Genomic DNA, 25676 nt, shown 5'->3' with positions numbered 1-25676 from the left:
TCTATCACAGGGCTGACATGTAGAGACAGACAGGTTACCAGTCTATCACAGGGCTGACATGTAGAGACAGACAGGTAACCAGTCTATCACAGGGCTGACATGTAGAGACAGACAGGTAACCAGTCTATCACAGGGCTGACATGTAGAGACAGACAGGTAACCAGTCTATCACAGGGAGACATGTAGAGACAGACAGGTAACCAGTCTATCACAGGGAGACATGTAGAGACAGACAGGTAACCAGTATATCACAGGGAGACATGTAGAGACAGACAGGTAACCAGTCTATCACAGGGAGACATGTAGAGACAGACAGGTAACCAGTCTATCACAGGGCTGACATGTAGAGACAGACAGGTAACCAGTCTATCACAGGTAGACATGTAGAGACAGACAGGTAACCAGTCTATCACAGACATGTAGAGACAGACAGGTAACCAGTCTATCACAGGGCTGACATGTAGAGACAGACAGGTAACCAGTCTATCACAGGGCTGACATGTAGAGACAGACAGGTAACCAGTCTATCTACATGCTCCCACTAGGACAAATCATGCAAAATAATAACATTGACCATCATTGCTATGCCGATGACACCCAAATCTATGTAGCACTATCACCAAACGACTATCGCCCCATAGATCTTCTGTGCCAGTGCATTGAACAAGTCAAAGACTGGATGTGCCAAAACTTCCTACAACTAAATGAGGACAAAACTGAGATAATTGTTTTTGGTGCTAAAAAAGAAAGGTTTAAAGTAATTCAACACCTTCACTCTCTGTCCCTGAAAACCTCAAACAAAGCCAGAAATCTTGGGGTTATTATGGATTCTGATTTACATTTCGACAGTCACGTTAAATCAGTAACAAAATCAGCCTACTATCACCTAAAAAATGTAGCAAGACTTAGAGGGCTCATGTCAGCTCAAGACTTAGAAAAACTTGTACATGCCTTTATTACTAGTAGGCTAGACTACTGTAATGGTCTCCTTGCAGGTCTTCCGAAAAAAACTGTCAGGCAGCTACAGCTTGTTCAGAACGCTGCTGCTAGAGTTCTTACAAAGACCAAAAAATGTGAGCACATTACACCAATTCTTAAATCCTTACATTGGCTCCCTGTATGTCAGAGGATTGATTTCAAATTCCTCCTGCTCACATATAAATCACTACATGGTCTAGGACCGAAGTATATCACTGATATGCTCCCACTACATAAGCCTTCTAGACCACTAAGATCTTCTGAGACCAATCTGTTAGTGATTCCCAGAGTAAACAACAATCACGGGAGAGCATCATTTAGTCACTATGCAACAAATGGCTGGAATAAACTTCCTGAAGATGTAAGACTTGCCCCAACTCTGACCACTTTTAAAACTAGACTGAAAACTTTTATGTTCACCATAGCTTTCTGCTAAATCTTTTAATGTCTGCACTGTTTTTAATTATTGCAAATATGTTTTTATTCTCCTTTTCTTTCTGTAATGCATTTTTAATTTTGCCTTTATTTTCTTTTAATTCTTCTATTTTTTATCACTTTGTTGTATGACATGTGATGATGTGAAGCACTTTGAGTCTGCCTTGTGTATGAAATGTGCTATACAAATAAAGTTGCCTTGCCTTGCCTTCCCTATCACAGGGCGGACATGTAGAGACAGACAGGTCTCCTTCAGACATGCAGGAGCATGTCTTTGGACTGTGGAGAACCCGGAGAGAACCCCCACGGGGAGAACATGCAAACTCCACACAGAAGGAACCCGACCCCAAACCGGGAATTGAACCCGGCGACAGTGCTTCCCACTACAACTACATGCAGCCCCTCTCTCTCCCTTTAAATTGAACACTTTCATGCACGCACATAGATTCTTGTTACCCAGTTTTCATTCGTTTGTCTTTTTTTCCCCAATTATGTTTGGTGCATTAGGTGGTTAAGTTGTCTGTGATTGACCAGTACATATTTAATAGTTAAAAAGGTGTCATTAGATTCAGTGTTGAAAAAAAGATTTAAAAAATTAGTTCAATTTGGAATAACAAGCAGCAAATGGCACGCAGTCTGCAGAGAATGCAGATTCATTCCAAATGGCAAATTGGACAATTTAACAGTAAACAGTGAAACAATCAGGTGTGATGCACTTCTCTGAGGTAAAGTGATGTGTCCAAGCTATTTGTTTAAATCTTGTCAGGAACGTGAGTAATCCACCGACCACACGATCAACCCCTTCCTTAACGTCAGTCTGACAAAACCCTGGCTTGTCGAGTTCCACTGCAGAGAATCGGGCATTCATCCAACTTGGATACTTCAACCAGCAACTGGACCTGAAGATTGTGAGGACTTTTGCCATCTCTGCTGTGACCCATTATGCGTTATCATAGCACAACTTTACAGTTTGGTTATGACTCAGAATAAAGGTGATCAGGAGGTCGGCACCAAAATAAGACACTGGTGCACATTATTGACCAAATTGAAATCCATATTTAGATAGTTTGCTAAAGATGTCAAACCGTCGGTGGTGCCAGCAGAAAGGTTTGGGATCAGGCATTAGAATATATTATAAGTGAAAACTACAAACTAGTAGCAGCAGCGCTAGATGAAGTCAGGGGAATCACCAAAGGCATAAGGTTTAATCCTTTGGCTACAATGAAGATCTGCAAAGATGCACTGCAATCCATCCAGACCTTTTAGTCTGGACCACATGGTGGACCCTCCGATAGTGCCCCTCAGAACCACACAGCAAGCCGAGTGGGACAAGGGAAAATACAACAACGAGACGACAGCATTGGGTTAATTATTTTTTTATTCAGCACAGGTCTACCAGGATGAAACCAGTGCCCTGAAACGCCACCAGTAACATTGTGTGATGCCCATGTGGAAATGAATCCTCAAAGGGTTCATAACTAAACTAGTTTAACTTTTCACACTGGGTCTGAAGAAACTGTTCTCTACCGCAGCCAATCAAAAGACTGAAGAACGGATCTAGTGCATTCGATTTATGACAAACAGTAACAGTACTTAGAAAAGAAAAAGGGAGGTGAGGGAGAAAACCTGAGGCATGGTTGTAAGGAATGTGAAAAGGAAGTGATGGTTGGAATGCAGAACAGAAGTCGTGGCCTGTGCTCAGAGGATCAGGACTGGCATGGCTTCTGGTACGATTAGAAACTTGTCCACATACATAGTATTCATTTCATCCAAGCTACTAAGACACCTCTCATAACGCATGATAAAAGAATGGAATGAGGAAGAAGAGGGTAGAAGATGGGGCATGTAAAGCACAGGTTTTTACAACACTGCACTCCTATTCATATCCCTCTCAATCTGTGGTAGTAACAATACAGGGTTAGAACACTGCACTCAAGTCGAATCTACAAGATGGCAAAGGAATTAACAAGTGTTCACGTCAGGCAGCTGGGCAGAAAGTTTGTTGCGGTGCAAGCTGAAGATAAGGTGCAGTCCTTAGTTTGCAAAGGTCTGACGCACAGCCTGGGCAATGTGTTTGGCGCTGATGCCAAAGATGTCGAGCAGCTCTTGGGGCTTTCCGCTGCGGGGAACACCAGTCACTGCCAACCGGGTCACAACAATGCCAGGCTCCATGCCCACTGCTGACAGGACTGCTTCACCAAGACCACCTGGACAAAGAGGAGGCAGACCGTCAGCTAAGACCACCAAGGTATGACATGAAAATGCTCTCTTTGTAGACCCACTACTGGGGGACAACCCGTAGCACATAAGTGTTTGCAAACTTCTGAGTCTTGCCAGAGAATACACCAGGGGCCATAATCACAAACCTTTGGTATGACTGGAGAATCCTGCAATAGGAAACATAAAACAAATATAACCCACCCTCCTTGTAGTGGTCCTCCACAGTAATGATCTGCCCCCCTGTGGCTCTGGCACTTGACAGAATGGTAGCGGCATCCAAGGGCTTGATGGTGAACGGGTCAATCACACGGATGTTCTTCCCTGTAGGAATTAATTAGGACATATTTACTTCAGGAGAGGTTTATTACACCATACTAGCCCAGTGAGCAACTGATGACTCCCAACCCCTGAATAACGAAACAGTTGTGGATGGTGGTTATAAAATATAGTGCCCAGTACCTACATCCATCCACTAGAGGGCAGTGTGAGTTTACCTTCACTGGCCAGCATATCCGCAGCAGCGAGGGCCTCATGCAGAGTAACACCAGCTCCAATCACAGTCACACAATCGCTATCGGACTGGCGCACAACCTGGTTAAGACGACATTTATTCATATACATTTTAGTGTCTATTCTAATATTTTGTTGCACAAGGATTAGTGTGCGTGTATATAATCATTGCATTGATCATGACCTTGGCTACGCCAACTTCAAGCTTCTCATCTGGAGAGTAGAGGACTGCAGTCTCTGGTCTACTGGTACGGATGAAACAGATACCCTGAGAATATAGAGTGATGAGTTACAACATTAGTCCTTAATGTAGAGGCAACTTACGGTTATAAACGCCACCAAGAGGAGGACTACCAACCTTAATGTTGGCCGACAGCTCAACAGCTCTCTCTGTGGACACTGCGTCACTGGGATAAAACACAGTGCATGTTGGGATGGCACGGAACATAGCCAAGTCCTCAAGGGCCATCTGGGAAGGACCATCCTCACCTGAAGGCAGAAGATGATCAGTCGCAGACAGGGAACACTCACTTTATAACATCTATATAGAGATTCAGCAGAAAGCTTACCGATTGAGACTCCGCAGTGGGACCCTACCAGGTTGACATTTGACTGGGAGATGGCTCCCATACGGATCTGGTCATAGGCTCTAGAGAAGAAGGCGGAAAATGTGCTGGCAAATGCGACTGTACGGTCACGGGTGGCGCATCCTATAGCCACTCCCACCTGTAACAGCAAGTAAAGATTGGCAACAGGGGTTGGTCTTAGTGAGAGCACAGTCAAGAGCATGAAGGCACACGTAAACTGCTGCATAGAGGGTAGTAAGAGGCCCGGATTATCATGCTGGAAAATTAACAACAACTCATAAATCGTTTATAGTGTCCAACTTGTTTAATTTAGCAACTGCAAATGAGAAAAATCAGTTGAGACCACCCGTCAAGACTGAAATATTTGTGTACCATGTTCTGTTCAGCGATGAAGCACTCAATGAAGCGCTCTGGGAAGGCCTTCCTGAAGGTATCCGAGAAGGTAGAGTTTTTGGTGTCTCCATCAAGGGCCACAACTCTGGGGCTTGCCTGGCCCAGCTTGCTCAGTGCAGTGCCATATGCCCGCCTTGTTGCCATCTGACAGTGTAGAGGGAAATAATGTGATCAAAGACAGATTAACAGAAAAACCAACAATGTCTGCCAAAACACTGACAAGTTTCATCAACAGTTTAAAATCAGGCTTTTTAGCCAGTATTACAGACATTAAGAGTCCATACAGATCAATAAAGTTAACTGGCATTTAAAAAGGAACACAAGTGATGGAGAGAAAAAAAAAAAGGAAAAAGTACCTTTTCTCCAATTTTGTATGCTGGGGGTGAAAGCAGGGCGATTGGGCTGAGGTCAGCAGGTGCCGTGTCCTCTTTGGGCAGCTCAGGGCACAGGGTCTTGTTGGGGACCTGGATCAGAGCCTGCAGGTCTTTCAGGAGGCCATCCACTTTGTCCTTGGGGATAGGCTTCCCATGCCAGTTATCAAGATCCTCAATATCTACAGCCAAGGGATAAGCAAGTCTCAAATTAAAATTAAAGTTAGAAAAAAAATGAAAATTCAGGGAATAAAATATGTACCAGATGAAAGCCACTCTTACTTTTGAGCCCTTTGCCCTTGAACGTCTTTGCTACGATGCAGGTGGGTTTGTCCTTGACCTGTTTGGCCTGCCAGAAAGCTTTGCAAAGCTCCTCCACATCGTGACCATCCACAACATATGTGTTCCACCTACACAAACGAGATACAGTTTCAACAGCAAAACCCACAACACAAGGTTGTTTAACTTTTGAACAAACAAGTTGAGCTTCACGCTCATTAACTGGAAGAAGGGGAGCAGAAACAGAGACGAATGGAAGGACATCAATAAAGGACAGGAATAAAGGACAATCAAATCCAGCTTTTGAACTGATGCTAGTCAGGTCCCGATTATACACAAAGATATAACAATAAGGCCATTTTCATAGTGTAAACAAAAAAAATGGAGGAATGAAAGTTGAACTGTGGTACGGACCCAAAGGCTTCACAGCGCTTGCGGTAGGTCTCCATGTCGTGCTTCAGGGGTGCAGCTTCACTCTGGCCGAGGCGATTGATATCCATGATTGCCACCAAGTTGTCCAGCTTGTAGTAGGAGGCAAAGGCCATGGCCTCCCACACCGAGCCCTCCGAACACTCACCATCACCCATCATGCAGTACACACGGTAACTACAACACAATGCAGAGAGGGAAAACGGGAACATGTCAGTGTTGTCCTCAATTAATCAGACAATGGTTACGACACGATTAATAATAAAAGTGTTGAGTGGAGTCTTGAGGTGGACTTCTAGTATAGGAAAGTGTGTGTGTGTGTGTGATTTTTTTTATACACACACACACACACACACACACACACATATTTATTTATAAATAAAATCGCATCCGAGATCGCACACAAATGGTACTAACAACAAATCAAAAGCAAACAGTGTTGGCAGTGTTCCAACCAATCACAGACAAGGGGTGGGTGGCACGTTCATGAAAATGCACGTCCATGATCATTTTCAAAACACGGGAGGGAGGGGCTAGCTGGCTCTGTTTGTTTTGGATCTCGCAACGGAAGTGAGAGCAACCAGAATCACTGATACAACCTTTAAGTATTACTTGGTTGCAGCAGTGCAATCAGGCATTACTTCAGGCTCCTGCCAGGGAGCAAGTTAACACAATTACAACTACACTACTACAGATGTATCCATTAAAACAGATTAGAGTGCATCAAGCACCACAAGAAAGCAACTACCAGTCAAGACATTGCACTGTTGAGCAGGCAACAACAATTAATCTAGTTTTAACAGACTAGTTAGAGTATAGTGAACCAACGCCCAGAAGCAATCTACTCAACAGTTAATGTACTCTTCAGAGTAATACTGAGGAAAAACAGCAAGTTGTTTCAACACTTAATGAATACACGTTTGTATACTCACGCTGATTTGTCAAAGTGTTTGCCAGTGTAGGCCATCCCACAAGCAGCACCAAGGCCCTGACCCAGGGAGCCTGTAGCCACGTCAACAAAAGCCAGTTTCTAGTGAATAGGAGAGAGTGGGGGGGGAGTCACACACACAGACACACAAAAAACAACAACTTTGAAAATTAGGCTTGGGACAATTATCCTGGCCAACTTTAAGAAACAAATATATAAGATAATACATTTGAAACATGTATTTTTCTATCCTGTATTTTTTCCATATTGGGCTCCATTTTTGACTTTGCTAGTGTGTATTTGCTAGTGTGTATTTCTATATTCTTTATAGCGAGTCTTTTTCAAGTCTCTTGTGACAATATTTAAGATTACCCCAATTAATGGAAATTCACCATGACCAACGTATTGTGAGCGTTTATCCTAATCCACATGGTCCCATCCCTAATAGAAAGTGCCTTGAACTAGTGCCTAGTTTCCCAGTTACAACTCTTGACTTACTGGTGTGGGGTGCCCCTCCAGCTCACAGTCAATCTTGCGCAGATTGAGCAGCTCAGACTCTTTGACGTAGCCTGCCTCTGCCCACGCAGCATACAGGACAGGTGCAGCATGACCCTAGAGACAGGGGGAGAAGTCTTTAAACACAATTGCTAGATCAAATTCACAAGTGTGCTGTCCCACTGAAAAATCTCAAAAGGCTCTCATAAAATAAATGCAACCCAACCTTTGAGAGCACAAAGCGGTCGTTACACTGGTTGCGAGGGTCATCTGCTTTATAGCGCATGGTGTTGAAGAAGAGCACAGACATGAGCTCTGCTGCGCTGCAGCATGATGTGGGGTGACTGGGGAGAGACAAAACAGTCTGTTGAGAACAGGTCACAAGAAAAGAAAAACATTCAAAATGTGAACAAAATACACACTCCATGCACAGACATGCGTTGCTACATTCTGGGATTCCCACACCTGCTTTAGTTTGACAATATAAACACGTAGCACAACCAGTCATTTCTGAAAAAGCATTTAAAAAAAAAAAAAAAAAGCATGAATCTGGCACGCTGTGATTTTAAAGAGAATATCACTCATTAATAGATTGTTAATCTGCAACATGATCACATTAGTTATGTTGTCACACTCCAGAGCACTTCTAAAACCTTAAAAGATAAGCAAACTTGTGAAACCGTTAGTTGCTGCATAGTGGTCAAGGTATTGTGATCGACACGTTTAGAAATCCCACCTTACTCAACAGCATCTCTGTTTCCCCATGTGGGTTCAATTACAAATAGTTTCAACCATGCTGGAACACAGTTATCGCAACCAAACGTACATCATGGTCACTGTTAATTTTCATAACAACCCAGTGCTCCGTTGTTTACCCCTTGTCCTTTTGTTGAACGACAACCTGCTGGGAAATAAACTGAAGTCAATTCCTAAAAGCCATAAATAAGACAATCAAGATACTCGAGTGTAATGTACCATATCAATGAAATAATGAGGAAAAACAGGCAATGAATGCTGGGTGGAAAAACTCAAAAGCATCCTTTGTTAGAAGGGAGACAACCATATCAGAACATCAGATGCCACAGTCAGGAAATGCAGGATACATTTCACACACGTCCTTGTCAGTTGGCATAAGGAAGCAACAGGTTGGTGTCACTTGTACCTTAAGTCATTTAAAAAAATACAATTAAAAAAAATTCCAACGATTGCAGTTGCACAAGTAAATACGCATTTTGTTGGAGGATGCAATGTGAATACAATGAAACCACATAATGGAAACAAAAGACACCGAATGCGACAGAACTGGCCAGGTGAGTGACGTATATGCTTCATATTTAATTAAAAGTTGTAGTCCTCGACTGTAATACACTGTGGTTTAAACTTGAGGGACGTTAAACACATAATCGACAGAACACCAGTAGGACAAAGGGAAGCCAGACACGTCTCGTTAAACAGGCTATACAGTTACACAACTTTCGACCAGGAACCCATGCAAACTACTCCCGCTACAGCGACAATGTGAGGAGGAAGAGCTCAGGTTAGCAAACAGGCTTCTGGGAAGTGCGACATTTAGGATGAAGCAATACTACAGGCGGCACTTTGACGAGCCACGGTATCATACTTGAAACACATTTCCCGGCAGCACATGGAAATTGTGTACATGGTGTACCGTTGAGCATCTGTGCCATTGTAGCACGCTGCTGCAACTTCAAATTAGAGCGTCTAAGTGACCACGAGATTCGCGTTCACGTGATTACGTGGTGTCTCGTTAGCTAGTTGAAGCAGCTCGGAATGATTAAGTTTCATTCATTCAACGTTTGCAACTTTGCTAGCAGCTAACAGCGTTGGGAGAGGACATAATGCCTCCGTTTGTACTGCACCGACTGTAACGTCGACACAGACCCTGCCCTTTGTGTTCGTGTATGGCACGACTTGTTAGAGCATGCTAGTCTTAGCTTACACTGCAGCCTAATATGTCGCTAAAACGTTAATGAGACAGTTAGCATAATTACTTGCTAGCTGTCAACTTGGGCTGCGTTTACGCTGCGTGAAGTTAATCGGCAGCACGTGCCACCTGGGCCCCGCGGGTCACGCGTGCGTCAGCAACAGCATAATGGTCTTCGTATTGATCCGTGGGACTTACAACGTGTGCCAACGTAACTTTGCATAACTTACCCAGAGTTGGAGGCGCACGTCGCCTTGATGGAGTTGATCCTGAGCTTGTTAGCGACGTCTTTCAGCCCCTGCAGAGTTTTCTCATCGGGTTTGTGGTAGCTAGTCATGGTGTCTGGGTTAGTTGTTGAGGGCTGCGTTCGCTTGAAGAGTTTTGGTTATTTCAGTCAGTCACACGGCTTCCCGGGGTCGTAGGTTCAAAGGCTGTGGCACACGCTGCTAGCTGCCCGATGCGAGTACAACCGGAGAGGAGGAGGAAGCAAAGAGGAGGGGGATTTATGTCTCCTTTAAAAGCCACTCCCACCTGCTCCAATCATTGGAGGGGACGCCGTGGGACCAGTTCAGCAGGAGATGCTACTTTCACAATAATTGTGGAACCTCTTATCATTTCATAATTTAATGAGCAAATAGCCAGTATATTGCCGAACCATGACCAAACACGAACCATTACAGGTATCCACAATGTGGAGAACTGTGGCTGGATACGTAGTTATATTTATATATACAGTATATTTGTTGTGACATTATCAGGGAATGCAGCGACAGAAACTACGCCCACTACTTTAATAACTTTATACAATGAGCAATCCTTTCAATGAGGTGACTTCCTGGTTGTGGTTACAGTTTAATGGGAGGTGTGGAAATATCATGCATCATTTCAGATTACATCAGCAAGTCAGAAATACATTTATTGTCCGTTTTTTACGCATGTGCTGTGCTCGAAGGACGATAAAGCTCGGTGTATTTATATATATATATACACGGTGATTTTCCATTCATGCTGTCCCTTTAAAGATGCAGCTGGCTGGCTGCCAACAGGGAAACGGTGGCGGATTTTGCCCTCTCATCCTTACTCAGGGAAACACAGCACACAAGCATTAAATACTCTCGTATTCCTTAGTAACGTTAGTAACTTGCTGATTATCTGCATTTGTCAATGGATGCAACAGAAACAAACATTTTCAAAAGTGTATTGTTAAAAAAAAATATGATAGGCTGTAAGAGTGTAAGAACATTTCACAAGCAATGCCATTGTACAACTTTACTCATACAAATTGCATTAGACAAACACTTTATTGAGGTATAGCCTGCAATACTTGTCACACATAGTCACCCACCTACACACCAGACGTGTGTTTTCAAGGAAGTCAAAGACTTCCTCATTGTTGCCATCATTGCAAATCTTATGGCTTATGTATTTCCTCTTCCTGAAATGACAGAAGTGCCATTAAAACCACCAGCAAAGGAGCAGTTTGGGCCTGACTATGCCCCAAAGAGAAATATGTTCTCTTTTCTTAACTTTACCTTGATTATCTCCTGGACCTCAGTCCTCTCCTCGGGTGAGACAGGATCTTTGTCAAGTCTCTTCAGCTGTGGCAGGAGAATCAGTACACTCAGCCGGTAGTCTGGCATTTCCTCCAGAGGATTATCAGAAAGCACCAAAGCTTGCAGAGTTTTTGAGACAAGTGCAAGGCTCTGCAGGGCATTCTTATCTGAGATTGCATTGCCTCTAAGAGACAGAAACAAAAGCATGGGATACACATTTAATCTGGGATATATCATTTAATTGGGTGTTTTACTGAATTGATGACGGGCTCTGTTGTGTCCTGTGTACCTGACATTAAGGTATTGGAGACACTTCATTTTGGGGCTGAGGCCATCCAGGGAATCTAGCTGGTTGTCTCGAAGGTGAAGGGTGGTGAGGCGCTCTAATCTCTCTAAACCCTGCAAATGCTTAATAACATTTTGGGCCTGAACAGAGAGAGAGAATAGTTACAACAGTCTATTCTCTGTGTCATGACATGGGTGTTACAGCTGGTATATATGACTCAACCTCACCAAATGTGTTAGTGCTGTTAACCAATTAACAGTGCTTTAATTACCAGATATAATTTCAGCAGGTTGGGAAGGTTGATGCCAGCAGTGGTATCCAAGTGGTTTCCCCTCAGTTCCAGAGTTACCAGGTTGGCAAAACAGCCACTCTGAAGACCATTCACTCTCTGAATACGGTTACCTGCCAGAGAGTTTGCCATGTCAAGGATTAATCGCTGATGGATACCTTTGTTATAGCCTTTATATATTGTATGATAACACATTGGATAGTAAACCCACTTCTGATCAAATAAATAACTCCTGTGTTCTTATCACTTCCCTAATTTCAACGTAAGGTGAACATTAAATTGACCTCACTTCATTAAACTCTTTAGCATATTATTCACAGTATCAACACTTATCCTGGCTTGAAACCAACCTGTAAGTTTAAGGCTCTCCAAGGCAGGTCCCACCAGGCCGTCCAGGTCTGTAAGTGTGTTTGTTTCCATACTCAGCCACTGCAGGAACGTCAACTGAGCGAAAGGCTGCTCTTTGAAGCATGCCACCGCATTATTGTCAACCTATGAAAAGTTCCATTTGAGATTCCCAATCAGTTAGAGTGATCATACTGAAAGCCCCAATTATATCCTTTTCTAAATGAAGAAATAAGAGAGGTCCTTGCCTTCAGCCAGAGCAGCTGGGTCAGAGATGCCAGAGGAGAAAGATCAATGAGCTGATTGTTGGATAAATCCAGAAAACGTAGGTGAGGATAACAGCTGATTGCAGCAATGTCATCCAGTCCTCTGAGGAGTACAATGATATCACAGGGAAAATAGTATAACATCAGATAGATTATTACAGCTAAAGTGGGATAACCTGAAAGTTATATGGCAATGGTAGTCATTTTTGCACTGCATGTACTTTTTGCACCCTTACTTGTCTTTTAGGTCCAGTTTGACAAATGCATGTCCAAGTCCATTTCCTGTGCGGCAGAGCAATGAGAGCCCCTGACTGATGGTTTCTTTGTTTAAATGGCAAGCCTGTACCTATGAGAGGGGAAGATGTCACAGGATTATATAGTGTCCAAAGGAGATCAAATGTACAACAGGACCCCATCCATGTTGAAGAGTGGCTTTTAAACACCCACTGAACTTTTTAGACACATGGAGTCCCATGTAGCATTCATGTGAATTAAATAAGAATGCATTAATAAGGTGGTAATGCTTTATACTTCAGCAATGACTAACTAATGCATGATGATTTATTAATGAAAGCAGGTTGTGTCATGAATTCCTGTTGCTCTCCGTCAACATATGATCACTGATTCATTGATCGCCAGTTCATGAATGTTAATTCCTATTTACTTCATACATGGATTGATATGCTACCATATTGATTCCATGTATTTCCTCAGCATCTCTGAAAGCAGAATATTGAATTATTGTCATAGAAATATGAAGCTTTTTTTTTGTCAAACTGGTTGTCAGATGCTGCATTTACAACTGAGAGGGTGGAGCATTGTTTTTTTTAATAATTATTATTTGTATGATTTCTTTGTTACCTCAATTCTAACTGAATTAACACTGCTTAATTGAAGGGGAAGTGTGAACTAATTACAGTCATAGAGAGGTAAAGGTGAGCAATGATGATCCTGCATTCAGTTGTCATAAATCATGCTTCAGCATCATGTAAGTTCAAAAACAATATGGCTCACCAAACCCAAACATTTATTACTTTAATATTGTGTCATTAGTGTTTGTGAGAGTAATGTTAGATTATGTGCCTACAGTTCTCCTGCTTTCTTCTGATGTTGCGGGTTAAAAGTGGCACACTCCTCCAAAAACAAATTCATCTATTTAATGTTTGATACGTTCTGTGGCTTTAGAGAGGAAAGGTGGTGAATGTTAACCTTCTTTATGTTTTGGGTAGGTTAGATTATGGGATGAGACCTGGGACTTTTAAGGGATGGCAGTTACCATATAAATCAAATGAAATGACGTGCTAGCCAATATCTATTACCTGTTTTATATTTGATTACAAATGCACTAAGTTAGAATACATTTTCCACATTTTAAAAACATCTGAAGCATGGGACGAATATTTAATGGCGTAAAAGTTGTCTACGTTTAGTTGCGCTGCTTCAGTTCCTCTCCATCGGACGTCAAACGTTACCTTCTCGTCCTCTCCGGCTGCTTGTTGCGTCTCTTCCTCTCCATCCGACAAGAATGCATCGTCATCCATCTCAGATATCTATCTTTGTAAATCTGGCTTGGTTTTAACAAGTGTGGGCAGCAGTCCAGTTGGTTGCTAAACGTTTTTAAATAGTCCAACTACCAGTTAGGCTAACAGTAACCGGGTTAGCTAAGCTAGGCCTACCTAAGGCCTGCTGTTCAACGTTATAATGGCTCTTGTGTTTCAAAGATACCGACATGTATCCACAAATGGCAACTTCAATTAAGAAGGAATTGTAAAAACTCGGGTCAACTCAGTGATGAGGCTAAATTCGATTTATGTCTCACCAAGTAAACCGAGAACGTCGTTTGTTGCTGTTGCCATGGAAACGGCCGTAAAACGAACACGGTTGATGGGGGGGCATTCAGGTGCAGACAAATGTGCTGTGCAACAAGATGTTCGCATTGCAAGACGTTGCATTAAATTCCTCTTTGTTAACAATTTGCAAAAACACGTCTTTGGAAATGTTCCCTTTAAATGTCGAAATGTTAGCAACTGTTTACTGGCTTGCCCATACAAGACACCAACCCTCGACACTGATGAAAATGTGTTATTCTGAATTAATTTACACAAGCTTGGTGAAACAGTCACATTGTTGAATATATACAGAAATAAAAAATAACGTTCTATACAGGTTATGTGTTACATTGTGAATTCATATCTGCAACATGAAAAACAGAGACGTTTCATCTACACGTACCCATCCAGTTCATGAGGTCTCTTCTAAAATGTATACGCAGTTCATGCCGAGAGCAGTCATTCACTGAATGACAAGGCATATCGCATTTAAAAAAAAAAAAAAAAAAAACTATGGTGCATAGACAGTCATATTATAAAATCCCAAATGTTTCCAAACCACATAAAGCTTGTTTATCACACAAGCTCTGAAGCAAATGAAAACTCAAAACTGCATCATTCAGGTAGAAAGCAAAAAAGTGCATTCTGTGCAATATCCTGACACCCATTGCTACAGGACCAGTTCATGAGTGCATTACCACCGTTGAGGTAACTGTAATGTTAAACCAAAATGAGGTTTATCTATAGATATCTACATGATGTTAATGGGAAGGGTTGCATGCTAGGCTTTGTCATTGTCTTGTCTGGGTCAGGAAGTTCAGATTTCAGGGTGTCGTGTCATTCCACTTGCATACTGCGCAGTAGAAGCCCTTTCTTCACTCCTCCCTGCAGCATCCTGGCACCAAGACTAGTGCCTGTCATCCCATCTCTAAAAAGAGAAAGAGTAAAAATAACATTAAGCACACACACAAATGTAAGTAACGTATGGAGTTAGCAACATGCCTTATAATAATAATAGTCAGGACAGACCAATTATAAACAAGAATTTCACGTACAGAGTGAAGCCCGAACAATACAAGAGGAACAATGCATGGTAGTCTAAGTATTTTGTAAATGACCGTTCTGCACACCTAACACTAGCTGTACAACTATTCAGCTACCAACTACTCAAACAACTATAAAACATCACCATGGAGAGTCTGTTATTTCACTGCTGCTTACATGGGGCTTAACTTCCTCCTCTTAGGATCAGGAGGCTCAGGCCCATCCACATGTCTCTGCAACCACAAAGGAGGACAAAGGAATTAGTACCACTACTACTACTAACATAAATACTCGATGCAATGTTGTCCAACTGCTACAGTCAGACCCTGAGGCATGACCAACCTCTTTGCCTGCAGATTCCTGCTGTACTCTTCTCTGTTCCAAATTTTGCTGAGGGCAGATAGATACACAGTGAAAGCTTAGACATGTTAACAAGAGGAATGTAGCTAGGCTGCACCTTTGTAATGCTTCGTACACGTTAGATAACAATAGTGAAGCATATAAGAGACAACAATTTAACACATTCAATAACAATAATATGTACAACAGGTTGGCTTTCAAGCCAGGCGTGAACAGGAATTCCAAATTCATCATTTATGCAAGCTATTCAAAAGACTGAAATGAGATTGAGGATTAGATTGTTGTAACCACCTTATGTAGCTCAGAGAGCTGCTGGTGCCTGATGAGTGCCTCCTTGCTGGGAAACTGCCTTCTACATAGCAGACAAGCCAGCTTAACCCAGTCCGTCATTCTTCCTTCCTTCTCATCTTTGTCGCCTCCTTCTTCTTCGCTGTCAGTTTCTCCACTGTAGGCTGGGACCAGACCCTGCTGCTGAGGAGGGGAACGCTACAGAAATAGGATGCAAGATTAGACCAAGGAACAGATAGCACAGAAATAATAATGCTTGGAAAAAATCCTATAACATCCTATATACCAACACAGACACATGACATAAACAGCGACTTTGACCATTGTCCTTACTTCTGCACTTTGTCGGATCTGGTCCAGAAAAATCTGAGGCCGTTCAGACAGTGCACCCTGCAGGACAGAAAAGCAAAATCACAGGGATTAGCAGGTAAAACCGGATCTTATGCAGACATTGTCTTATTACTTGCACTGGTGCAGGATGAATGGTTGTAGGAGACAGACAGTCTCCCCGGTCTCTATTATACCCGCCCGAAAGCGTTTACAGCTAAGCATGTGCGTCTGTGTAAGGGTCATGTACCTTTTTCTCCAAAACAGCATAGCCTGCGTCAGCACTAGCAGACTCTCGGCGGTCATCTAAGCGACTGTGGCCAGGTGCCCGAGTGTAACCAAGCGGTAGTGTTGTGGAGCTGACGGCAGGGGAGGAGGAGACGGAACGCATGTTCTCCTTGTGTCTGTTGAGACTCTTAGCCCAGCGCTCCATATCTTTGGCAATCTATTAATAAAAAGATCCAAGGAGATGCAAGTTAGCCATTTAAATGGACTGAACAGAGGAACATTTTACAACAGTCCTTCAATAAATACCACCTTGGTGAAGACTAACATTTCCAGAATATGTAAAAGGGGTTAAATAACTGGTAATTTTGCCAATATAGAATAGCAATGTCCATTCTGAACCGGTAAATTGAATTGTCTGTGCACATCAGTAGGTACTTATCCAGTATGTAGAGTTACCTGTTGAGCAGTTTTATTCTTGGGTTTGTCTTTCTTCTCCTTGCTGCCTGGGGCAGCAAACGGTAAGTCTGAAGGGGCTGCGCCAATGCTCGTGGGGGCACCTTCAGAGTTTGACCCGCTGGCAGCAGCAGAAATGTAAGTGTGCTTCTCTCCATCCCAGTACATGTACTGCTGCATATGAGGGTTGTAGTAGTACTGTGGAAAGGAGAAACACACACACCAGATTAAAATGCTGAGAAAAGACGACACGTTCAGAAAGGTCTTTCAAAGAGTGTTGGCTTAACATTTAGACTGCAGAACATTCTGCACTCTTTACCTGGGAGTTAGGGTCATAGTAGAGGCCTGTGAGTGGGTCGTAATAGTAGCCAGAGCTTTCATCATACTGGTATGTGGACACATCTGGCACAGCTACATTCAAAGACAGGATATTCACCTCATGGTCAGATAGCATGATTGGGCATAAATGAATCTGCAGCAGCATCATGACTAATATAAAATCAAGTAGACAGAGAATTTAAGCCTTGCAGTAAAACATTCAAAAATAATATTATATGCATGATTTTTTTATTTTATTTTAAAAAAAGTCTATGGAAAGTAGTTTGAAAGAATGGCTTGAAGTCAACTCTTGATTCCTAATGCTGTTTGCATATCCTCTTAGTGGTTGAACACCACAAATACATTCCCAACCTGGAGGAAACACTGGGAACACAAAGTCTTACGGTATTGTTGGAGCTCATGTTCAGTGCCTGGGGTAGCAGGCTGGCTGGGAGCAGCTGGTTGAGGTTTTCCCACTATCTCAACCTATGGAGAGACAGAGCTCTTGAAAACAGAAGCAGGTAACGGCATAAAATAATTCAACATATCAAGAGGCAAGAAGAAATGCCAACTAATAGAGTACCTGTGTAACTGGTGAGAGAGCTGTAGTGATGAGAGCAGTCTGTGTATGAGGAAGAGGCTGCTGAACGACCGCTGATCCAGATGTCACTGCCTCAGCTGCACATGGGGCAAGCAAGCACACACGGCTTAAGTTCGATTCAACTGAAAAATAAACTATCTGTATAGATCACGAGGGTAATTTTGCTCTACGTATTCAACGTGATTTCAACCTGGGGCAGCTCCTCCTGTGTATGCCCCCATCTGGGTGGTTCCTGCACTGGGTAGAGCAGCAACCCTGGCATCTGCCTGGGCCTTAAACGTTGTGCCATCTAGCCCAGAGTATTCACTTCCTTCCTGATTGTAGGTTATTGCTGCCCCCTGCTGATACACTGCTGTATCTATACTCTGGCCTCCACCTGACCCATTCTGGGCAGTCTGAGAAGAGAATGAAAAGGTTTTTGTTTTTATTTTCTCAAACAAGAACAACAACAACAACAACAACAACAAAAAACTAACACTAGAATTAATCATAATACATATATTACTTTAAATTAAAGATGTGTTACACTCCTTTTTGTTTGTTTTTTTGCTATCATGACAAGTCCTTCAGCTTACCTGTGTGACAGCCCACTGTGCAGCAGCTATAGCTGTACTGGCCACTGTAGCAGCACTCACTCGGCTGCCATCCGTCAGGAAAACATCACTGGCATAGAAAAGAGGCACAGAGAGGGTTTCAGTTGGGTTTCTGGTGACCAACATATATTAAAAACTTATATTTGTGATGCAAAAATACAAGTCACTTATTTTTGGTGACTCATTTTCTCCAATTAGAGTTTTAGTGCGATGTGATAATCACTGGTTTGACCCATATTATTCTTTGTGAAATGGTCTCTTTTGCTTTTTTCATAAAGCAGTTTGCGTGTGAGTGTTTACCGCTTGGAGCCTTTGGCAAACTCCACTACAATCGCTTTCCCGTCAATAGAAAGAGCTGGCTGGAGAGCCTGCAAGATCTGGAGCAGTTGAGATGCCTCCTATTGATCCAACATACAGAGACCTGTGAGTTAGTGTGGGCATATTCATATGTAACCCTCTATGTGTGTATTCATTTTTAGGATAAAGCTTATTTCAAAATCATCAGTAAACAACAATGACACAATAATAACGGTATGGATCGATAAATGGATTAAAATACAATACATCTCTTTTGTGTGTGTCTGCCTCATGTTTCTCACCACTATGGTAGAGAGCTGTAGAAAGGCAAATCCCCTGTTGAGATGTGTGTGCTTGTCCTTGATGAGGCGGATGTTGGAAGGGGAGAGAGTGGCAAATGGAGCCAAGGCAGATAAGATGGTTTCCACTGTAGTATGCGGCCCAAGGTTTCTTAGTATCAGCGCTGGTGTAGGAGAGGATGAGAGAACATTATTTTCTTCAACATATGATTTGATATGTAGTGTTGTAAAACTACTATGTAGTGTTGTGAAATCCATTTCTGATTTCGGTTTGCAAGCTATAGCTACACAGTGAAAACATTTTCGAAACATAATACAAGTGCAAGTATATGCATATTCCATGTTACATAACATTTCTAAACACACACACACACACACACACACACACACACACAGATAAACATCAATAAAAAACAAACTATCAAATAAAAAGTTTACACAAAAGTAGTGTTCATTTTGTTCGTTTTCCTTTAGTTTCAGTCCTGTATGTCCTAGTCGTTGTTTTTAAATCATATTTAGTCAATTTCATCCTGTTTTTTTAATTAAGTTTTAGTTGACTAGTCTTATGTTAAAGAAAACTGTTGGCATTTTAGTCGTTTTAGTCATCAGATTATAGTGAACATTTCAGTCAGTCAGTAAATCTAGTGTTGCCAAATGATCATCCTGTTTATTTTCCCAAAGCCCTGTTGTTGTTATTGTTAACTTAAACTTACGTAAGTAAGTGAGTCTTTCTGACTGTGTACTGTCTGTGTAGACGTGATGGGGTGGGCAGCACAGGAGACAGGACTGCTGTGTTGAGGAAATAAACGGTTGACATTTTCTCTCTTATTTTATTGTTAATGGAAATAAAGGGAGAACTGAGTTTATAACTACATTTTGTTACAGTTTGTGTTAAATGACGTCGCTGCCGTCCAATCATAATCTCGGGCCATGACATACAAATGGAGTTTTTGTTAACAAAATTAAAACTACACAAAAGTAGAACTTTCTGAATAGAAGAATGGTTGGACAAATGTCAAGAGATGGACTTTACTGTCATTGGCAACATCTGCCTGCTGTGTAGGCTGTCCTGGGTTGACAGTAGGACCAGAAGAGTGGTAAGGTGCTGGCAAAGGCAGTAAGCCTTGGGCTCCCTCCTTTTGAAGACCAACGGGCAAATCCCTCTGCAATTGTGGCAACTTCAGCTCAGCCTCTGGGAAAAAACAACATACCATTTACATATTATTATTATATAGTATGAGGGAGCTTGTTATGGTAAAAGGGTGATATTTGCAGTAGGTGGGTTAAACTTTACCTGATTTAGGCACACTGCATTTGAAGCACTTCTCTCTCCGTTTAAAGTTTTGCACACCACACTGTTGAAATGTTGCATGACCAACTGTTAAGATTTATTAAAATAAAAGCAACTACAGAGATGTATTTACATACATATAACTTTAGATTTCCAGATATGCATCCCACAGAAAGAAAACACACACAACCTTGTTGCAGAGCCAGTCCTCATTGGCACGCGGTTTCGGGTCGCTGTAGTGCATCGACACTCTTTGTCCCAGAATCGACAGTACTCCCTGAAAGAAAAAAGAAAGAGAAGGAGGGGGAACAAAGAATGATTATCAGCGATAATTAGGCCATACATGCCAGAGAAAGGCCTCATCTCACAAGAGATGAGAGAGAATGAAAGGGACGAGAGGGAGAGGGGGACAGAGAGAAAGAGAGTACAACTGAGGCTGAAAGAAAGAGGACACCAGAGAATTGCAACCTTCAGCTTTAGGAACTTGGGACGGACTGAGATGGTGAATGTGTAGTGTGTGGGTGTCCATTTTTAAAGACACAATGTGTTTTGTTCAATTGTGTCATCCCTCCCCCCTTAAGGGGAAACCTTTTCACAGTTTTCCACACATCCCATCCCACTGTCACCACCTTCACCCCCTGAATAGACAATTGCTCCATCCTAAAGATGTAATATTGGTAGATGACCCAGATATGAAAGGTTCAAAAATAAGAAAATTAAGTGCTATATTGGCTCTGACTCAACATACAATAGACCATGTGAGAAATTAGATTCACAGTGTCATACTGTCCCAGAGGTGGTACTGTAGACTTAGGAGAGAGAGTGGGAACATGTCAGTGAAAGAGACCTCTATTATAGAGGAGCTTGTATTGGGCAAATGATGAGCAAATGTGCAAATGTGACTGGGAGAGTTCATTTATGAAAACTATGTACTTAAGCCCCAGACAGATGTCAGCATGATGCAACATTCATTTTCATGTATGTGGAATTCTGCAAAAATTAGAAAGAAAACATGCATTTTCACAAAGACCTACCTACCTCAGGGACAAACATTATTTCTCCACTCTGTGTGTCTACCATGCTAGAATGCGCCATGTGCACATGACAGGGTATGATGTGACTCTACAGTTGTCCCTAGTGTTAACCTATATGTCCCAGGGTATTCATGTATATATGTGTATGTGTGTCTGTGTAGGGGAGAGTGACCTGGTTGGTCTCCATCCAGCGGGTGGCCTCCTGTATGACATTAAACTCGACGAAGGCGAATCCTCGGCTCTGACCTGGACACCGCCCAGCGCCATGGTAACCGAACAACAACAACAACAACATAACAACAACGCAGTGAGGGGTTAGTGCTTCATGTCCAGAGGAGAGAGAGACCCTGTATCAGCACTAAAATAGTAAATCATTGCTTCCTCTCTCCCTTGGAAATAACACACCTGACAGCCAGTTGGAGAGCCACTGTCAAATTCTCTGCAAGGATGGGAGGACGCAATGTTAAGTATCTCAACAGGGTCAAGGAAAGAGGGAGAAAGAGAGGTTCCTACCCACTCATCAGTTTGAGTCTGAGCTTTTTGGCTTTGAATGATGAAGCACCCAGGCACCAACATAACAAACACACAGACACGCAATCATACACACATAGACATGCAATATCTCTGCTGATTTGAGAGTCAAGTGCAGTCCACATGAGCAGCTATTTCTATTGGTGAAGTACTCCATATTCTGTCCATGCATTATTATAACTGACTGAGAACACATTCTAAAACATATTGAGATATATTTTTTTTCTAAACAGTGTATATGGTATAACATGGAGTACAATCCCAAAAAATAATCATTTAAACAATTGAATCGGAGAGCAACTTATCCTAAAGAAAGAGAAACAGAGAAACGGTGATGCAGGGGTGAGAAAGACAGAGCAGTGCGGGGGACTGTAAGTGTGCCTGAGTCAGATTGGCACACCTTACAGAAAACCAGTGCATTAGCAAAGGGGAGGCCAGTGACACAATGACCTTAATGGAAGACCTTTAGAAAAAGACAAGCTTTTCTGAGTGGTATGGATGACGCTCACATAGCTGAGAGGTAACTGCCACAGGTATATCCCCACACTCGCACACTCAAAAATAGCTACAATGACAAACTCCATCAAACGCATTCTGCTTCCGCTACTCATTTCTCAGTCGACAATGTTAGTTTGTGAGCAGTTTCTTTTCAGAAATGTCTCACTTCAAGATGGATGAGGCAGAATCATGAGAGGGTGAAGACGATAAGAGAGTCAAGGCAAAAAGGAAAATTAATACCATGGTGTGAAGATCTACAACATATCACTGCATGCATGCATTCTTCTTTTAAAAGGCAAATATGGATTGAGCTCTCATTTGAAGCGTGCATGGATGTTTTGTTGCCCTGTGAGCACTAGACAGAATTCAGACGCCAGCAGACCCCCCCAAAAAAATCAAAGCAGGAATTGCAGCAAAAGCCTGTATACAAGTATATAAATGGAAATGCATGTTTTGCATCAGCCATCTATCCAGCTGTCAGAAGTATGAAGCAAGATGGTGATTGTAAGAGAGAAGGAGTAGGACAGGTAGGGCTCTTATGAGAGAGAGAGAGAGAGATAGACCAGGAGAGAGAGAGAGAGACCAGGAGAGAGAGAGAGAGAGAGAGAGAGAGAATAAGCAAAAGTCGCCTGAGACAGAAATGAAGTGAGAAAGCCGGTAATGTACGAGTGTGACACAAAGAGAAAATACAAAAAGAGAAGAAAAAAAAGATTTGAGGCTTTTGGACAAGTTCTCACCTGATGATTTGTTTCTCATGAGGCGGACCTCTCTTGGCTGGACCCCCTGCTCCTGAAGTTGTGCTCGTATCTTTGAACATAGAAGCATTGTTGCATAATAAGCCAACTGACAACAAGATCCATGCATCATCAGATCTATTTATCTATTTCTAATGTCATGATTATCCTGGCAAAATTGCGATTCACAATATTATCCCAATAATTATGTAAATATGCTTTAAAAAATGTCAATAAAAATACTGGAATGATGTTACATTTTGTTAAGGAACAAAAACTTAAATTGCATCACAGATAAGACACATTTTCTTTGTGAAAAACAAATAATCTTAAATACGATGATTATAAAAGGCATAAATAAAGGATACATATGAATAGATTTTTCCCTTTATCTTTTAAATCAGGCTCTATTGTCACTGCTCGATCATGTGGTTATTGATGTTTGACAGCTTTTTCAAGTAACTCGTGACGATATTATGATTATCGTGATAATGTAAATCCACCACGACCAATGTATTGTTGATTTGTACTGTAACTTATATTGAGTGTTTCTTTTAATGTGATCTGCAATAAACTCCTATATAGTCCCATCCCTACAGGAGACATACACTAACCTCATTGGCGGTGATATAGGGTGGCAGCATGCGAAGCATTATGATATTGCTTGGCCTTTGGTTGTGGTCTAGATCGGCACGGTAGTCCTGATCCCTCTGATCCAACTCTTCAAGGGACATGTCTGGACCAGCGCTCCCACAACTATGCTCCTCTGCTCCCACTGGAAAAACCTACATAGAACAGTCACAAATTACCAACAACAGGAAAACGTAAGTATAGCAGCTTTATAAAGACGATGGACTTTCTATGGCTTACCCTCCTCTTCCCCGCTGCACGTGGGAACCTGTCCTCGTCTCTCTGTCTTGCCGTATTGTATTCCATCTGTTCCGTATGGGCACCTCCATGAGCCCAGTTGCCACCCCTACCCCCTGAATGCGAGACACTGTTCTCAAGAAAGCCTCTTCCACCTTTACCCCGACCGCTTTCCTGCAGACCAGTCAATAACTGCTCAAACTCCCGCCTGGATCCCTCCTCCTCTCTCTGAAGTATGGGAGGGATTGGATCAGGCTGCGATTGAGAGCATGGGGGCCACAGGAGCCCTTTCCCCTCACGCCCAATATCCCCTCGCCCGTCTCCTCTCTGGTGAAACCCCGGGCGGTCTTGGAGACGACCTGGTGAGAAGTCACCCAGGGATTGCTCTTCATGACTGTAAGGTCTGTTACCCTCTGCTCTGACATCATATCCTGTTCCCACGTCCTCATCCTCTTGACCATAGCCTCGGTAGTCCATGTCACGGAAGTTGTGATCATTGTGGGTGTTGCCATAGCGACCAGTGCGGTCACCTCGCCCACCCCTGCTGACCACAAAAGACAATGTGAGGGACTTGTTAGTTGGACACATGTACTCCTCATGATATAAAGGCAAAAAAAAAGTTTAACTCACCTCCGATCATAGTCCATACTGATCCACTGACACTGCCCTTTTTCTATTTGGTTACAGCATTGGATATTCTGGAAGTACATCAACAATTTACTCTTTTGAATCAGATTTAGGATAATCAAGAGTAAGCTTCGCAAGGCTGACAGATTCACTGAGACTGCTCCCAGTCTCGTCGTGTTTCTATGGTTAGAGCATGGATGTCATAGAAGTCATCAACATTCAGAAGCAACAACTTTACATTACAACAATCTACCAAGTAGAAGCCTCCTGGGTTTCACAGGAATAATGTGCAAGGTGTGCTCTCTATCGAGGCAGGTGATATCAATTTAGTTCTGTCGCCAGGTTGCTGCAGCTTTTAATACAGTGGACTTCTCCAACTTTGACTGAAATCACAGCTTTATAAACTACTCGTCCAAACCCAGAAATAAAGAAAAAGAGGCATAACCCTGCATCATAAATGGGTGTCCGTGCCCAGTGCACGTGCACATCCTTTCCCAAAAATGAGTATTCAACAATGACGTGTGGCGGTCATCTCGGTTAGCGGGCAAGCTAACTATTTTAGCCTGAGGTTGGCTAGCTAGTCCAAGCAAAGAAGCCGTCTCCAAAAACGTTTGTCAGCCGTTGTAAGTGCAACAATATCAGTATTTGAAAGGATAAACACTTACCAATGCCACATTCAACCAACAACAGTTCTTTAAATGTCACGTCGAAGCCCAGGTGAGGAGGACGTTTTATTTTCACGGAACCTAGTGTAAAATGGCCACAGCAAGACAACATTTCAGAGGGGGAGGGCTCCACTACCTGACTCGTGTCTGATTGGTGCTTGGAAAGCAAACACAAAAATGTCGACGATGATTGGACAAGACAGCCAGGCCAACTAGTAGCCCGCCCATCCGATACACGACATGGCATTATTTGATGCATTTATGTAGACATCTTCATACAAGATATAAAACCATAAAACCCGACATTTTGAGTGTTTGTTGCTTTTATTCGGGAAAAAGTAAATTAATGCCAGAAATATAGGGGAAAATAGTAATTAATAATGAATAAATGAAAAAAAAAAAAAAAAACACATAAATAGCTTACAACAGAAAACCCTAATATCAACTTTATTTGGGGGGGAAAAAATCCCAAAACCTAAATAT

The 25676-nt window shown here is 42.3% G+C and overlaps 3 protein-coding genes across 4 annotated transcripts; all 3 read right to left on the bottom strand.

Annotated features, from left to right (window-relative positions):
- Positions 1-2773: 2773 nt before the first annotated feature.
- On the bottom strand, positions 2774-10047 carry tktb (transketolase b). The gene is made up of 14 exons (XM_084015991.1): positions 9801-10047; positions 7852-7969; positions 7629-7742; positions 7135-7232; positions 6188-6379; positions 5777-5904; positions 5480-5676; positions 5103-5267; positions 4713-4869; positions 4502-4632; positions 4328-4411; positions 4128-4224; positions 3835-3954; positions 2774-3620 (listed from the first exon to the last, which is right to left on the bottom strand). The coding sequence occupies exons 1-14, from the start codon at positions 9905-9907 to the stop codon at positions 3448-3450; spliced, it is 1881 nt and encodes a 626-aa protein (XP_083872117.1). The 5' UTR covers positions 9908-10047; the 3' UTR covers positions 2774-3447.
- Positions 10048-10432: 385 nt separating this feature from the next.
- On the bottom strand, positions 10433-14224 carry lrrc23 (leucine rich repeat containing 23). The gene is made up of 8 exons (XM_084015996.1): positions 13782-14224; positions 12546-12655; positions 12292-12412; positions 12049-12190; positions 11681-11811; positions 11413-11549; positions 11103-11307; positions 10433-11005 (listed from the first exon to the last, which is right to left on the bottom strand). Exons 1-8 carry the CDS (start codon positions 13848-13850, stop codon positions 10982-10984), a joined length of 939 nt encoding a protein of 312 aa, XP_083872122.1. The 5' UTR covers positions 13851-14224; the 3' UTR covers positions 10433-10981.
- A 149-nt stretch (positions 14225-14373) lies between these two features.
- On the bottom strand, positions 14374-25447 carry rbm10 (RNA binding motif protein 10). 2 transcript variants are annotated; one of them, XM_084015985.1, is made up of 23 exons: positions 25194-25447; positions 24532-24599; positions 23905-24445; positions 23649-23819; positions 23038-23107; positions 21444-21517; positions 20428-20514; positions 20241-20301; positions 19980-20138; positions 18950-19110; positions 18651-18748; positions 18333-18420; positions 17948-18152; positions 17740-17834; positions 17561-17642; positions 17158-17249; positions 16842-17036; positions 16408-16602; positions 16164-16220; positions 15834-16028; positions 15525-15572; positions 15360-15415; positions 14374-15066 (listed from the first exon to the last, which is right to left on the bottom strand). In XM_084015985.1, exons 2-23 carry the CDS (start codon positions 24546-24548, stop codon positions 14976-14978), a joined length of 2838 nt encoding a protein of 945 aa, XP_083872111.1. In that variant the 5' UTR covers positions 24549-24599; positions 25194-25447; the 3' UTR covers positions 14374-14975. The 2 variants fall into 2 exon arrangements, with proteins under 2 accessions (XP_083872111.1, XP_083872112.1); XM_084015986.1 differs by having other exon boundaries at positions 23905-24442.
- Between the last annotated feature and the right edge of the window lie 229 nt (positions 25448-25676).

The sequence above is a fragment of the Eutrigla gurnardus genome, assembly GCF_963514095.1.
Source record: "Eutrigla gurnardus genome assembly, chromosome: 8".
NCBI lineage: Eukaryota > Metazoa > Chordata > Actinopteri > Perciformes > Triglidae > Eutrigla > Eutrigla gurnardus.
The sequence above is the reverse complement of the archived record's forward strand: the minus strand, read 5'-3'. Positions and strand labels throughout refer to the sequence as shown.